The sequence below is a fragment of the Centroberyx affinis genome, unplaced genomic scaffold (genome assembly GCF_046629955.1).
Source record: "Centroberyx affinis isolate AG114_WGS23_722 - 3 ecotype Tasmania unplaced genomic scaffold, CSIRO-AGI_Caff_v1 ptg002151l_1, whole genome shotgun sequence".
NCBI lineage: Eukaryota > Metazoa > Chordata > Actinopteri > Beryciformes > Berycidae > Centroberyx > Centroberyx affinis.
In genome coordinates this window covers 157548-172078 of record NW_027280468.1, presented here as the reverse complement: position 1 = coordinate 172078, position 14531 = coordinate 157548, and the positions used below count along the sequence as shown (strand labels likewise).

Here is a 14531-nt window from a genome sequence, read left to right as displayed (position 1 = left end):
CATGTTAACGCAAGATAATGGTGTCCATCACACAAATTGTCAGAGTGCTCAGTGCCTCCTCTCTATCGCCTCCTCAGGAGAAACCACTGCCACTGCCATGAATCATGAAATTCAAATGGTCACGTGATTTAACAGGTAAATACAAGTGAAAACAAAAAATGAGTGATTCATTTGTCTGGATCCAGGAAATGCGGGTCAAGCTAAGGGTCCCAGACGTGGATTAGCTATGAAACCCAATGCAAAGCTAAGACCCTGCTTAGATATCCAGACAGACAGGCTCTTCACAAAATGAAGTAATTAATGACATTTAAATGTTAAATGGATCTCTGTCTAGTTGGCATTAATTAGGTGGATTAGAGGCAAATCCTAGTAATCCAGCTGTTTTCAGAGAGTTTAATGTTTCAGCATTTCTGAAGTTATTTTGCTCACATGGCAAGGTGTGTTACTTCTGCTCTATTACAATGGTGTAGTAGAGTGAATACAGATATACAGAGTATCCCCATTTTCTGTTTATTTACCCAACTAGCAGCCTTGTTCACAGTGAAATATAGGAGGGTGAGATCAAAGTATGCCTACTGCCTCAGCAGTACTGTACATGTATATCCACCCACTCAGCTATCACTACACTACTGCTCTATTGCTCTATTAAAACATTATGATTTGTGCCAGTAAAATAAAGCTTGCCCATTCATACTGGTCAAAACAGCAACAAAGTGGCTTATAGTGACTAATCACACCACTTGTTTCACTGAAGAATCACTTCATTATTCTGAAAAGTTACGCTATCAGCAGTGCTATTTTTGTTGAATGATCTGCAGGGATGTGATTATTCAAGGATTTTTCTCCACAATTTCATTTTTTTTTTTATAATGGCACAGTCGCCTCAGCACAATGGTTTTCAAGAGCCAAATTCAGACAGGGAAAACAAAGTGACACTTCACTCTCCTGTGTCATAGTATGGTAAAAGTCATTTTGTAAAACTCGACTCTGTTCTTTGTTTAGCAGTACAGTATATAATTCATAAAACAAAGTAAAAGGTGTATTATTGTGAAAATGTAAATTTAACTATTGATAGTATTTCCAAACCTGGAACTACAAAAGCGGCACCATATTATTGACATGCATGACAGTAACATCACTTTGACAGCACTGGAGCTGAGATCGTCAAACAAATGTGCAATGTGCTGTAGTTATGGCTAATTAAGTGAATTCATTGAAGAGGAGATATAAAGAAAAGATTGGTTTGATTGGACATATGGATCGATAAAGGTAGTCTGAGTCAAGACAGGTGTTGTGCCAAAATGTATATTCCCTAAAAACTGTTTTCCTGGCGGTGTGTTCTTGTTTTGTCCAGTGTGTGTGTTTCTGTTTTGCCTCTGCACAAGGAAATTATAGTGTGCTTAATAAATGATAAGAGGACTAATGTATAGCCTGACAACTTCCTTGTAGAATCAATGGATGCTTGTGGTTTGAGATAATAAGATCACAGCTAAGCGCAAATTCCGTTCATTACAAGGCAACTAGGAAGGCTACTTTCATTATTTGTAATCCTGTGAAATGTTTTTAAAGCGTTTCACTGTTTACCGAAAAGCCAGTGAAAACAATCCACAAAATTGAAATGATGTTAGGTTCCTCCTTGCCGTGAAATTGATGCAAAGACACCGCCAAGGGAAACACATTTTAGGGGGAACACATTTTAGCACCGTTTCTAACAGTAAAGCAATGTTTTAAAAACATTTCACAGGATTCCAATAATGAAAGTAGCCTACTGAAAGTAACCTACCCAGATGCCTCATAATGAACAAAGGTCACTTCTCATCTCATCCCATTAATTCTGTAAGTCGTCAGGCTATACTTTAGTCCACTGGTCATAAGTGCATTTCTCCCATGATAATTTCCTTGTGCAGAGGCAAAACAATAACACAGGACAAACCAAGGACACACTGCCACGGAAATTTTTTTAGGCAATACTAATTTTGGCACAACAAAGGTCCTGTCTCCAGCTGCTTCACTGTTACCTGGCTGTTACTAATCTCAACAATATGGCCGCCTAGACTGATATTACATCATGCGAATACTATGGATAAATCTTCACACCTTAGCTGCATATTCTTATTTATATGCAAATGAGTTTAACAACGTCACGACAGGAGAACTTATGCTGCATTCCAGAGATGTCTGAAAGTCAGAAATTCTGAGTTCCTACTAAGAAAAATGGCCAAAAAAACAGGCCCTTAGGCCTTAGGCACACTTAGGCAAGAGATTCCCTGAGTTTTCCAAGATGCATATGGTGGCAAACAATGTAAATGCTACACAGCATTACTTTTAACACGTTTAGAATCCTCAAAATACACTTAACGCCCTTAGGCCGCAGCCACACTGATCCGTTGTGTCTGTCCATCTCCGTTCATTTCAGTTCATTTTCAATGAGAGCTGTCCGGGCAGCGCCAATGACACGTCCGTTTCCATCAGATTTCCGTCCGTTTTGACGGACAGAAAATTCAACCCAGTTTTCTGGACGGCCTGATTCGTCACCGCAAATCAGAGGCTATTTTTCCTACTAAAAAAAAAAAAAATTGCAGCAAACACGTTGACGTTCCAGAACAGCCCAACAGACAGAAATTTATCCGTTAGTAATTCTGTCCGTTATCTGAGGGATCAGTGTGGCCGCGGCCTTAGGTATGCATGTAGAATTTGAAATTTGGTCATCAAATTCCAGTAACTTCAGATGTAGCATCATGATGCACACCTAGCTAGGCGCTGTGGGACTATACACAATTTGTTCGCCTATAATATAATACAATACTTCCATGCTACAAACAAGTGCTACAAACGAGTGAGGCAGTTTTGGTTGAGGCTCCTCCTTTGTGCCATAAGTCAGTTCTGCACATTTCGCATCAAACCCTAAGACAAATAAACACATGGAAAGCAACACAAACAAATTTTCACCACAATGGTCAGCTCATTTTTCTACAGCCATTATACTATGCTATCAAAATTAATTTGAGAATGATGTATTGAGATGATATATTAATATTCTACACATAGGGGCTTTAAGTTTGATTTTCAGCGTTGCATGGCCTTAAATCCATCAAAACCCCTGCATGGTAAAACATAGAAATTTGAAAAGTAAATTGCTTACAGTTGCTAACATTATATGCTACCAAGCTTGCGTTGCCAAATATTGACATAATATTAGCTGTTGCATGGGGAACAGTATTTTACATGGACAAATTGCAGGCGTCCGTGTTTCTTTCCTGGTTTTCCTACAAACTGGGAATCCACCTTCCTACTTGGAAGGAATGTGGAATGTGGCTTTGTTACTTTGGGGTTTTCTATCAGTTTGCGTGGACTGCTGCAATATAGTGATGTGTATATATAGCTAAATCTTTTTATGATCATAAGACATGACCTGCTCTAGCATTTTATAATAAAGTACATTATTGTATGAGCAGTGCTTCCATGTACAGTATGCAATATCATCTGTGGTAACAGTTCAGTTACTAACATTAACCAGCGAGCCAAGTAGCCAAACATCATTCTGTTGTCCAGAAAAGATGAAGGCAGCTGATCAACTAGGGAGTCAGACAGCTGAAATCACATTCAAATAAAAAGAAAAACTATCAGGTCTTTATGTCATCATCACAAATGCACCGTGGGACTATACAGAATCTGTACTTGTTTGGACCTACTATTCCTTTTCATTTCTGATAGGAGATTACAGTTGTCCTAGTTTCCCCCAGCTTTTTTTTCCTGCTTTTTCCCGCTTTTAGTGTTGCTGATTGCATGCCTGAATTGGAGCCACAGACCAGTGAGTCATGCTACAGCTTTTCACACTCTCTTTAGCAACTTTCCTCACCACACAGAACAAATGACAAGATGCATTATTATTTTTGCAGTTCAAATGTTATAGATATACCCACTTACACATACTATCTAGGAGCAGAGATCCCCGGTCAGGATTGACACGGGTATGAAAACCTGAACTTGAAAGGGTTTTTGGAAAGGTTTTTTTTTTTTTTTAAGGCTGGGGGCTACAGATGGTCGGCTGTGTGCCACCTCAGCTTCTGCTATTGCTGCTGGGTAAGCTGAACAATATCATTACGAGATCATCCCAAACTGGGTCGATTTATGATACATCACAGAACGTGGATGAAAATAAAAGGAAGGACAAAAGCTTCATGGCGATCCCTCGGTATAACACAGTTCCAAAGACTGTAACGGGATGAAACTGCTGTGCTGGCGAGTGGAGCGGTCCACGCTGCCCTGAGCGCTTCCACTGGCATGGGCAATGGAGGAAAAAATAGGTTCTCCACAAAATCAGATCACCCTATTAATCTGAATTGCTCGTGGAACTTTGCATGCATCTGTACTCTCAGTAAAGTTTAGTATCTATACCTTGTGAGAGCGCTGACGTTCAGCATCAAGATGCATTTCACTGATGACCTAATGTAGACCGTGCCGCCTCTCTATGTACAGTATGCTCCGACACAATGAAATGATGTAGCTATTCTTGGAGGCTGCTTGTGCACTTCGATGGATGCCATTTTTCACACCATTAACTACAGCCTACTGGTTTTATTCACAGCACAGAGATAGGCCAAAACAATCCTAAACACGCCCACGAGCACAATTGCAACAATTGATCTAAGCTGTTCCACCCAGTCTGTCGCAATTCTGTGCAGCAGGAGGAACCATTATCTCCATCCACCCTTCATCTCTCTCTCCCTGTCTCTTCCTCTCTCACTGTTTCTCTCTATCTCTGGCATTCTCTCCCCCTCTTCCTCTCTCTTGCACACATTATCTGTCTCTCTCTTTGTCCTCTCTCTCTCGCTCTCTCTCTCTTTCTCTGTCTTCCTCACTCCTCCCATCCAGCCTTATCCTTCCCTAGGGGCAGGGAAAGGGTTAGGGGCTTAAACATAATGTACAGACATGCGTAGCACAATTTTCACTCCCTTTATCTGTAACTAGCCCATACTAGGTGTGTTAGTTGATAAAAATCAATGAGCACAATTTTTGGGTGTTTACCTCAGCAGAGCTCTAACCTAAAGCCCTCATTACAGTGTATGCTGAGTGCAAGGTTCGCGGAGGGAGGCTGAGCTCAAAGGGCCAGCTAATCCAGTGGGTCTTACAGGCATGATGGGCTAGTCAATATGCTGGGCCTGCATCCTAAAGACGCTGGAGCTCCACAGCAGAGCTAGGTAAAAGAGGCTCAGGGGAATACTCTGCTTGGTGCAGTTTTATTCTCTCCACAGCCCTCAAGGTTAGACGCCTCTAAAGTCTTAACCCATTGTTTACCGCCACTCCCTCCCTCCTTACATTCCCGTCCTTTCATCCCTCTTTCCAACCCTTGCACTCCTCACTATTGGTTGCTCTTAAATTGGCCAATCTTGGAATCAAAGCTTATTCTGTTGTTGCAGACAGTGTAAGTTGTAATCTGGGTAAAGGCGTCAGCTAAATGCACACAATGTAAATATCCTATTTTTAGTACAACAGTGATGGGCTGTGAAGCTATGGATGAATCAGCTCAGCCACCGGTTGTTGGGGTCACCCTGAGGTTACAGTGATGGATTCACACCAGAAAACATGAACATGACTGAGAGTGCGGCTGTGCTGGACTCCGTTCCATTTAAAATCAGTCCATCCAAGAGATGATCTGACATTCTACTTCAAATGCTGAAGCAATATTTTATCAGCCCTGAGAATAATTGAACTTCTGAATCATTTCTAGAATGGACAAATTTATGTGGAATTGAGCTCAAGGCAGCAACACAGGTGTGGAGATGGCAGGGTGTTTTGTATTCAGTGAAGAATAGATAAGGCTTGAGGTACCTTGTTCTTGTTGTTTTCATGAGCAAAGAGAACTCTGCTGGAGGCACGTCACCAAGTTTAATTTAGGAATTTAATTTCCGCACACAAAAGAGGTCAGGCAAGGAGGAACAAATTGACAGACACGGCAGGCAGGCACTTGTCATTTCTTCCAAATGGCTTTTAAAGAGAAGAAACCCTTTGGCCCAGGTGTGTCAGGTTGAGGGGTACTTCCCCCTGTGAGCGGCTGTGTTAAGCTTTCAGCATTGCCCAGTGAGTGTTGTTGGCCTGCAGGACAGCTGGTCAGCATGTTCACAGGTCTGAGACTGGGCCAAACGCTGCCTTAATCTGAAGTAAATGGATTCTCTAGTGGAGGACTGGCTGGGGCATCCTCAATGGAGATCACTGGGCTGTGGTCGACTGGGCAGTCAACCCAGGAAACTGGCAGCCAAGTCAAAATGGTTACTTTCTGGGAAATGGTCCACTAGGACACAGCTTTGTGACTGATTGTAATTTCTGATTGTAGGCACTCAATTGGACAAACAGAAAGCATCACAACCACCTACTGAGCTTCTGTGATACTCAGCCATACTCAGTCATCGTTAATAGTAAACTGGATTTTTATTCACAGTGTAATTACATTCAATAATTCTATTTTGTTATTCTAATTTTCCCCTGCTCTTTCCTATTACTATTGGCTACTGCAACAACCCAGTTTCCCCACAGGGATCATTAAAGTCTTATCATTAAATTCTCATCTTATCTTTGCCATGCCCTTAAGTTTCCCCCCAAAATACGCTCTGGTAATAGGATCAACCATTTTGTGGAATGGGAGCATGTTTATCTTTCTTGTGTGTTTACAAGTGTCCATTATATTCCTGTACTTCCTGAGTGAAGCTGCTTGTGATTATGAGAGTGCCCCTTATGGTCAAACAGCGAAGTGTTCCTGCCAGGCGGCTTGTTCCTTGCTCTGCTCAGCGGCACCATCAGCAGGGGAAAACAGAATGAGGAGTGAGGACAGGATCTGGCCCCTGTGGAAAAGAAATGGCCTTTGATTTTGGTTTTGGGCTCCCTGTGGCTGCCTCTGAGTTGGGAACAGATTCGGTGCAGCACTAAGCCTGGTAGCTGTGGCAGAGAGGGGGCCATGGTTCCCCCTCTGCCTGGCTGTGTCAGGACTGGTTTCAGACTAGATCAGGAGACACACTGGCTCGCTTACTGGCTGGCTGGCTGACAGGCTGACTGATCTTGGGCCAGCTGTTTGGATGCCTCACCCTCCACACTGAGCTTCAACAATGCAGCATTTAAGCATGCCTCAGACATGAAAGAGCACCATGGGGTAGTCTTTCTGATCAGATCATTTACATAGCAGTTTTCTTTGACAGACTCCATTTTAGCACAAATGCCTTGATTTGACAGCCAGGCCAATGGGATCATGCAGCTGATATCCGCTGATGAATAGAAACTGAACAGACCACCCTATTTCTGCCACAGCATCTGCCATGGTGACTGTGGATGGCTGTAACTTTAAGTGAGACTTACTCCTGCCTATCTAGTGGTGGGCTAAGCTTGTAGAGCACAAAGTGGACTGTTTGTTCCAGAAACAAGCAGAGCCTGGGGGGAGAAGGCTGATAGTCCTGCTGCTGCTGCTGTCAAGTGAAAACCTTGCAACTCTGATTTTAGTAATTTCATGTTTTTACCTGAATTGTAGTATGCTCTTCTGTGGTTCAAGAACATTTTAGGGCCCTTTGGCTTTTGAAATCCTTTCAAAACCCATTATATAATTCCAGAAATGCATGGTGGCCAATCTATAAAATAAGGTTGTTATTCTTCATTCCTGAAAGTTGACATTTAGAAGATACAAGGTTTTCACCTGACAGCAGTGTTTTACTGCTGCCATCCTGCTCTGGCTTGAGGTCTGGAGGAGAAACAGGAAGCCAGTCTCCAGGACGATGACGAGGATGTGCAGACAACTACCACAAGCTCTCCTCAGGCTGACTGATAGAGGCCAGTGTCCTGGACACGCTGTACTCTGCTACCAATAATTGCTCTTTGTCCAGCTTCTATTCACTCCTCTCATTTGGAGCTTTAATTCTGTCTCTCCTGGTGTTGATAGGCTTCCTGTGTTCATTTCTCTCGGGCAGAGTACAGACGTGCAGCGTCTTCCGCTCATGTTATGATTCCACATAATAACTACATCGACATAATAACAGTCCCTTATTCCCTTTTGGTTCTATATAAAGATGTGCCCCTCTCAAACCCCCCCCCCCCCCCCCCCCCCCCCCCCCCCCCGCCACCCTCCTCCCCGCTCCATGCCACTGCCTCTTCTCTCCGGTCTCTAATTTTTCTGTCCTTCCCGCCTCATTTAATTGTTTCAATTTACCAGTCTGTATCTCCCTAATAACCAATATGGGTGTTCTCCTACATTTGCTTTTGCTCAGCTGTTCAAAATTTTTATTCATTGAAATTCAGTTTTAACAAACGGAACAGCTCAACACTGCAACTAGCAGAGGGTGCTTTGCATTCTGTTTGGCACCATTTCTTTTCCTGTCTTGTCCCCAGATTTCTAAGGCCAAGGTTGACATGATACCCAAATGAAATATTTCCTCTCCAGCTGCCACTACTGCCAGCACTATTATTACAAATAGAGTAGTTTATCAGTATATTTCATTTTGGAGTCATTCCTTTAGATCCTTCTCATTGTACCTGTCATAATCTTGTAATGGGATTTACAAATATGATAGCCCGCATGTGCATGGTAATGGGCTTTTGAAGGGAGCAATCTTGAAAGACTATGAGTGCTCTGTTACATTTCTCTTTGACATGTAAATAAGAAGATATACTGTGACTGTGCCGCAGCCTGGACAGCCAGAAGTGATGACTTATTTCTGTGAATTTGATTTAACTTCATACAGATCCGATGTATTTTAATGGTATAACGAATCAGAGTATCAAGATTTTCTTTGCTCAAGCTGAGACAATGAGCGTCTAGTGCTAGAGGCAGGCGATGATTCACTGCTGTTTTCTGTATGTACTTATCTGCTAGTTCAGGGGGAGGTAACCATGTGCCATGGAGGGCCGAGAGTCTGCAGGTTTTCATTTCAACCAAAGACTTCACCAGCTGATTTCACTGATTAGCACACCTTCCACCAGAGAGGGGGAACTAATCTGTGAAATCACTTGCTCTTGTCTTTGATGGGAATGAAAACCTGCATACCATTGGAACTTCATGGCACATGGTTGCCTGCCCCTGTGCTAGCCACATACTATATATGCTGTGAAGGTTTGGCTGCAAAGCGTAGGCCTCACATACTGAAATGGAATGGAAATCCCTTGGTGTTGCTATTCAGATCAATCAGGTCATTTTTCAAACACAAAGAGTGTTTGATACAACTGTAATAGAAATTGCAATATGCAAAATATGATACTTGGAAAGCTGAAGTGTTGCCATGGCAATGGCATCATTTTTTTTTAACATAAAAAAAATTTGAGTTTCCTGCTCTGTCCACAAAGGAAACACTTCTCATTTCCATGACAATGAGCTAAGTTTTATATCAGCCGTCTTACTGTAGTTATACCAAAGGTGGGCTCCATTAGACTCCAGGAAGTTAATGTTAATGGTTTTCCCTCTCTCGCCACTGAGGTCAAATTTCAATATATCTTCAAAAATCGCTGCTCATAAAAATATTATTTGCCAGTATTTAAGGTGTCAGCTGGGCACAAGGTCTCCATGTGAGGTGAAGGTTAATGATAGTGATGATGAATTCTAGCAAGAAAGTAACAAAGTAACAACCATGGTTGACCTCCTTTGTAATACTCCTCTGCATTTATGAGATAACCAAAACACTTGTACCACTTAGGGCCACATGGGTCCAAGCCAGCATCTGTCTAACAGTATACTACGTCTTTTGTAGGCAGCTATGTGATTTGGAGAGCCGGCTTTAACCCATGAGAGCACTGAAATAAGTCCAGTTCCCTGAAGACCCTCTGGGTGATAATCACTCATTACAGCTCCTTCAGTTATTTATTTCAATCCATTCACGTGGCGATTCATCATTTATTTATGTGACAGTTGTTATCTATTATGTGGTTCCTTTAATGTGGCCAAGAATTAGAGATTTTATGGAACATTAGGCTTCCATGCATCTGATGGTGCTACACTGATGCTGTTTCTGCATCTTGCTTTGATACAGTCTGTAATCTCACAGATCAGCTAATTGCAGGATATTGATACCACCGCTATGACTGCCACTGCAGCTAATACGATTCCTAGCGATACGATTCAATATGTAGGACTGTGCTCGCCCAGTAAAGAACGACACTCGGGCCGCTGTGCAGAGCCTCTTTAATGGGGTCTGGGATAAGAATGGTAATATGTGTTAGAGCTGGCAGAGGCACAGGCCGTGTTTTTGTTTATAAATAGCTCCAGCCAGCATTATTCCACTTCCAGTCGTCCCATAATCATCAATCTCTCCTGCATGCTTCTCGTGCTCACCAGAGAGAAGGTGCGCTGTGAGCTGTGCCCTTGCACCTCTACCCATGCAAGTACATAAAGTAGAGAGTGGTGAGTGGGACAGAGCTGGGAGTCAGGGAAAAGGGGGGGGAGGGTTGTGCTGTGACGGAGTGAATTATAGCACCTTCACCACCCCTGAGTCTCTTCAAAAGCCTCCTTCCTCAGCTCCTCAGGTCATTGGAGGCACCCCCACCCTCCATTTCACTTCCTCAGCACACGCTCTCACACACACACACACACACACACACACACACACACTCCTTCCCTCCACACCCCTGATCAGAAGGTGGTGGGAGGCCAATAATGTGATGGAGTAAAGAGGTTGGGGGATGTGTCAGAGCACAACTATTCACTAGGAGAGAGGAAGGGTTTAATCTGTCTCTGTCTCTCTGTCTTTCTCTTTTTTTGGAGGAGCTTTGCAAGAGGAGCTCACAGTGTCGAGAACACTGCAGGGGAAGATCCCAACAAAGATCATCCCAAAGAGATGATGAGGGCCATTTTGTACACTCAGGCACATGCACATACACACGCACAGATACAAGTGGAGGCACAGATGTACTCTGATCTTGTCAACCATTACACAAACGAGTTTTTCTAACAAGCACATTTTTTTTAGCCCACAGACTTTTACTTGTGCACGTACATGCATGCAAGCACACACTAATGCACACACGCACACACACAGTATATCTTTGTTGATTCTTCTCTGAAGTGTGTACACACACACTCTCTAAAATCTTTTTCTTGTGTTACCATGGCAGTTGCAAAAATACAGTAGGAATCCAGCTGATGTTAACAAAATGGTTATATAACTATTGCAGTGCTAAATCCTGTGTCTTACCTAAGCCTACTTCTCTGTTTCTTTCCAGACTGGCTTTGCTTCTATTCAACACCTCTTCATATCTACTGAACCTTTCATAAGACACCACTAAACACATGAAGGACACTCATGTGGTTGGTGATAAGCAATCCTTTGATTGGAAAAGGAAGACAGCCTAGCTGTAGATGCAGTAAACAATATCCTCCTGTTACAATAGCTAAAGGGAGATCTCATCACTTTCAAATCTTAATCAAAATCTTCTCCATGCTGTGAAATGAATTTTACACTTAATTCACTGCAACCCACTTGAGGAGCACACCCACCTTACACCCACATCCACTCCCCGCCTCCCTCTCCCTCTTCCTCTCCCTCTTCCTCTCTACCTATTCCTGTCTAAACCCCAAAAGCCTAATATGTGTAAGCTGATTGTGAACCTCACCTCCCGGAGTTCCTTGGCCACATCCTTGAGCTCTTTGAGAATGCCGTCCAGCTGGTCGATAACCATCTTCATGTGGCTGCGGATGCGTTCTCTCGGGCTGGGGGTCTCAGAGGTGTCCCGGGCCGGAGCTCTGCTGAGGGACATCCTTTACAGGGCGACGTGGGGCCAGTGGCCAACGGGCTGAGGGCGTGGGGGAGCCGAGTCGGGGTCCATGTCTTTGGCTACAAGGAGCCTCAGTGCTACTGATCCGAACAGGGGCCCCGGACACGCAGGGAGACCTCAACATCTTAAAAGCACCTGGGCAGCCAAAAGACCTTGCCTCGCCCGCACACTCGCCACGGGGTCACACTCTGACATCCATGCCCTCTGGTCGATGGTTCCAAAAATGAAGAGAAAATGAGCATGGGAAAAGTGAAACACAGTAAATCCACGGAAAAGAAAGAGGCGAAATACATGGGCTAAAGCTGGTATGAAACTCTTACATAATCGTGTTGAGCCAACTCATCTCATGTGTCAGTGTGTACGTTTGAGTTTGCTCCTGAGGAGATGCTATTAAAAACGCCTGTCTATATGGGGAAGAGACTTTTTTCTTCTTCCACTTGTCCTGTACAATCTTTTTTAGTTGTGAAACACAGTGACATAACGGCAGGCTACTATACAAAAGTAAAAGCAGCAAAGACTGTCAGTCCTAATAAGCAGGGGCTCATTTTGACCTCCCCTGTAGAGTAAGATATCCAACGTAGATAGAAAAATAGAACTCCCAGCACTAGCTCAATTTTCAAAATTATCTTGTTCTACATTATTGGTGGCCAGCAGGGACAAGCTTTGCCTTCTAAATATACTCCCTCAGTGAGGGATACTGTCTTTTAAGGGAGAAAGGACGGATCCCGTTTGAAAAGAAGGGATATTCCTTTGTACGGTGTGCCGTTTCCTCCTCAGGAGGAAAGGAAAAATAAAGAGGACTCTCAATAGAAACAGCTCACATCAAAATGAAACTTCTCTGCACATCCATTTTCTTTGCAGATGATGACTGAAACGTGTCCTTCATCTCTTGTCCATGAGAGGGAGGAAGGTAGGCGGAGGGGTGTGGGTCTCGTGTTTCTTAGAATGTCCAAATCTCTTCCACAGCAGGGCTTATTCCAGGTGCCGGGGATCAGAATCAATTGATTTCTATGCCAGAGGAACGTGACTTGTGATGAGAATTTCTTGAATAACAAATAATCATGGTGACGATGAAACAGAGTATGAGGGGCTGGGGGAGCGAGCGCCTTCCCCTGAAATTCGGGTGGCTAGCTTGTCTTTTGCCCCCAATGCAACGCCGTTCTCCTAGTCCGCTGACCCACACCAGTCCGCAGGGGTGTGCCCAAAAAACCAAGGGAGCAGAAAGAGAAAAGGATTCTCTTCTTTCCTTCAGTTGTTGCTAAGGGAACCCAGTCTGCCTCCTTGTGCTGTGATTGGTTAATTATTTCACTTCTTATCCGTTGTACTGTATGTTTCCTCTGTGGACTCTTTTCAGAGAGGCAGAAAGCTCCGTGCCATCCAGCAGGACGAGATAAATCCCATGAAAGCTTCCCAGGGGAGCACCAGAGAACAAGCAGGGGAGAGAGCTGCTCGCCAAATCCAGGGTGATGCTACTGCCACGGGGTACGCTGGCCAATCACACATGGCACCTGGACAGACGGGAAGGAAAGCAATCGCTTATTCTCTCGCGCTCTTTCTGTCTCATCCTCTCTCTCTCTCTCTCTCTCTCTCTCTCTCTCTCGCTGTGTCTTTTTCTATCTATCTATTTCTCTATCTATCAGGTCAGCTGCACTCTGAATAGAACACAACAACAATAGAGTGAGGAAGAGAGAGAGAGAGAGAGAGAGAGAGAGAGAGGGGGAGGGAGATAGATTGGAATAAACTGCGGTGACGGAACTTGACGGTTTTTAGCTGTTGTTAAAAATGCACCTCTTGCTACGGCACCACTTTGCTCCACCTCCACACACACGCAGATACACGCATAGACACACACACACACACACACACTCACCTTTTCTGTGCATCAATTGCTGTTGCTATGCCCAGAGCTCACTGTCCACGCACAGCTGGATCACTCAAGCCGCACACAACCTGCTGGTTCTTTAGCAGTCTCAGTCCCTCTGTCGCACACACTGACATCTTTGCGACGCCTCACTGTTCTGCTCTCTCTCTCTCTCTCTCTCTCTCTCTCTCTCTCTCTCTCTCTCTCTCTCTCTCTCTCTCTCTCTCTCTCACGCACATGCACACACACACACACGCCTCCCTCTACTTCTCTTACTCCCTCCCCTACTTACTGTCTTGACAGAGAGAGGAGCTTCTATCAGCAGGGTTATTTTACTCCGAGGCTGTGGCTCATCAGAGGAGGAGTAGAAGTGGAGGATGAAGCTGTGGAGGAGGAGGAGGAGGCAGGAGGCATGAGATGGGAACGATGAATGGCCCTGATAGCACTCTGAGAAGAGAGAGGAGGCTGAGGATGAATAGGAGCCAGAGCAGAGGGGAGAGCTCCCGCTTTGGATTCTGATGCTGTTGCCACGGCGGCTGCTACCATCGCTCAGATGACTGTGCCGCTGAAAATAAGCCACCCGTCATCCCCATCAGCATCGCCTGCATCGGGAGGCAGCAGACAGTATGGCTGAGCTGCTCAGCGGCTGTGTGCAGAGCTGTGAACAGGAGCTGTGTGATTCCTATGACAGCTTCTCCTCTCTGCCTATCTGCCTATCTCTGTTTTCTCCCCCTCTCTCTCTCTCTCTCTCTCTCTCTCTCTCTTTCTCTCTCTCTCTCTCTCTCTCTCTCTCTCTTTCTGTCGCTCTTGTTCTCTCTCTCTCTTTCTCCGTCCCCGTCTCTCTGCCCCTGCGCCCTCACTGTGTCCTCGCTGACTGCCGGATGAAGGAGCTGATGCCAGAGTTTATCGTGGGGCTCAGGCTCCTGCCAGC

At 44.4% G+C, this 14531-nt stretch overlaps 1 protein-coding gene across 2 annotated transcripts in view; it reads right to left on the bottom strand.

Annotated features, from left to right (window-relative positions):
* insyn1 (inhibitory synaptic factor 1) overlaps positions 1-11721 on the bottom strand; it is a 42565-nt gene extending 30844 nt beyond the window's left edge. Inside the window, exon 1 of one of the 2 annotated variants that reach the window (XM_071531979.1) lies at positions 11578-11721. In XM_071531979.1, the coding sequence (XP_071388080.1) occupies positions 11578-11721 (144 nt within the window). The remainder of the gene's footprint in view (positions 1-11577) is intronic. The other variant, XM_071531980.1, reaches the window with a different exon arrangement.
* Between the last annotated feature and the right edge of the window lie 2810 nt (positions 11722-14531).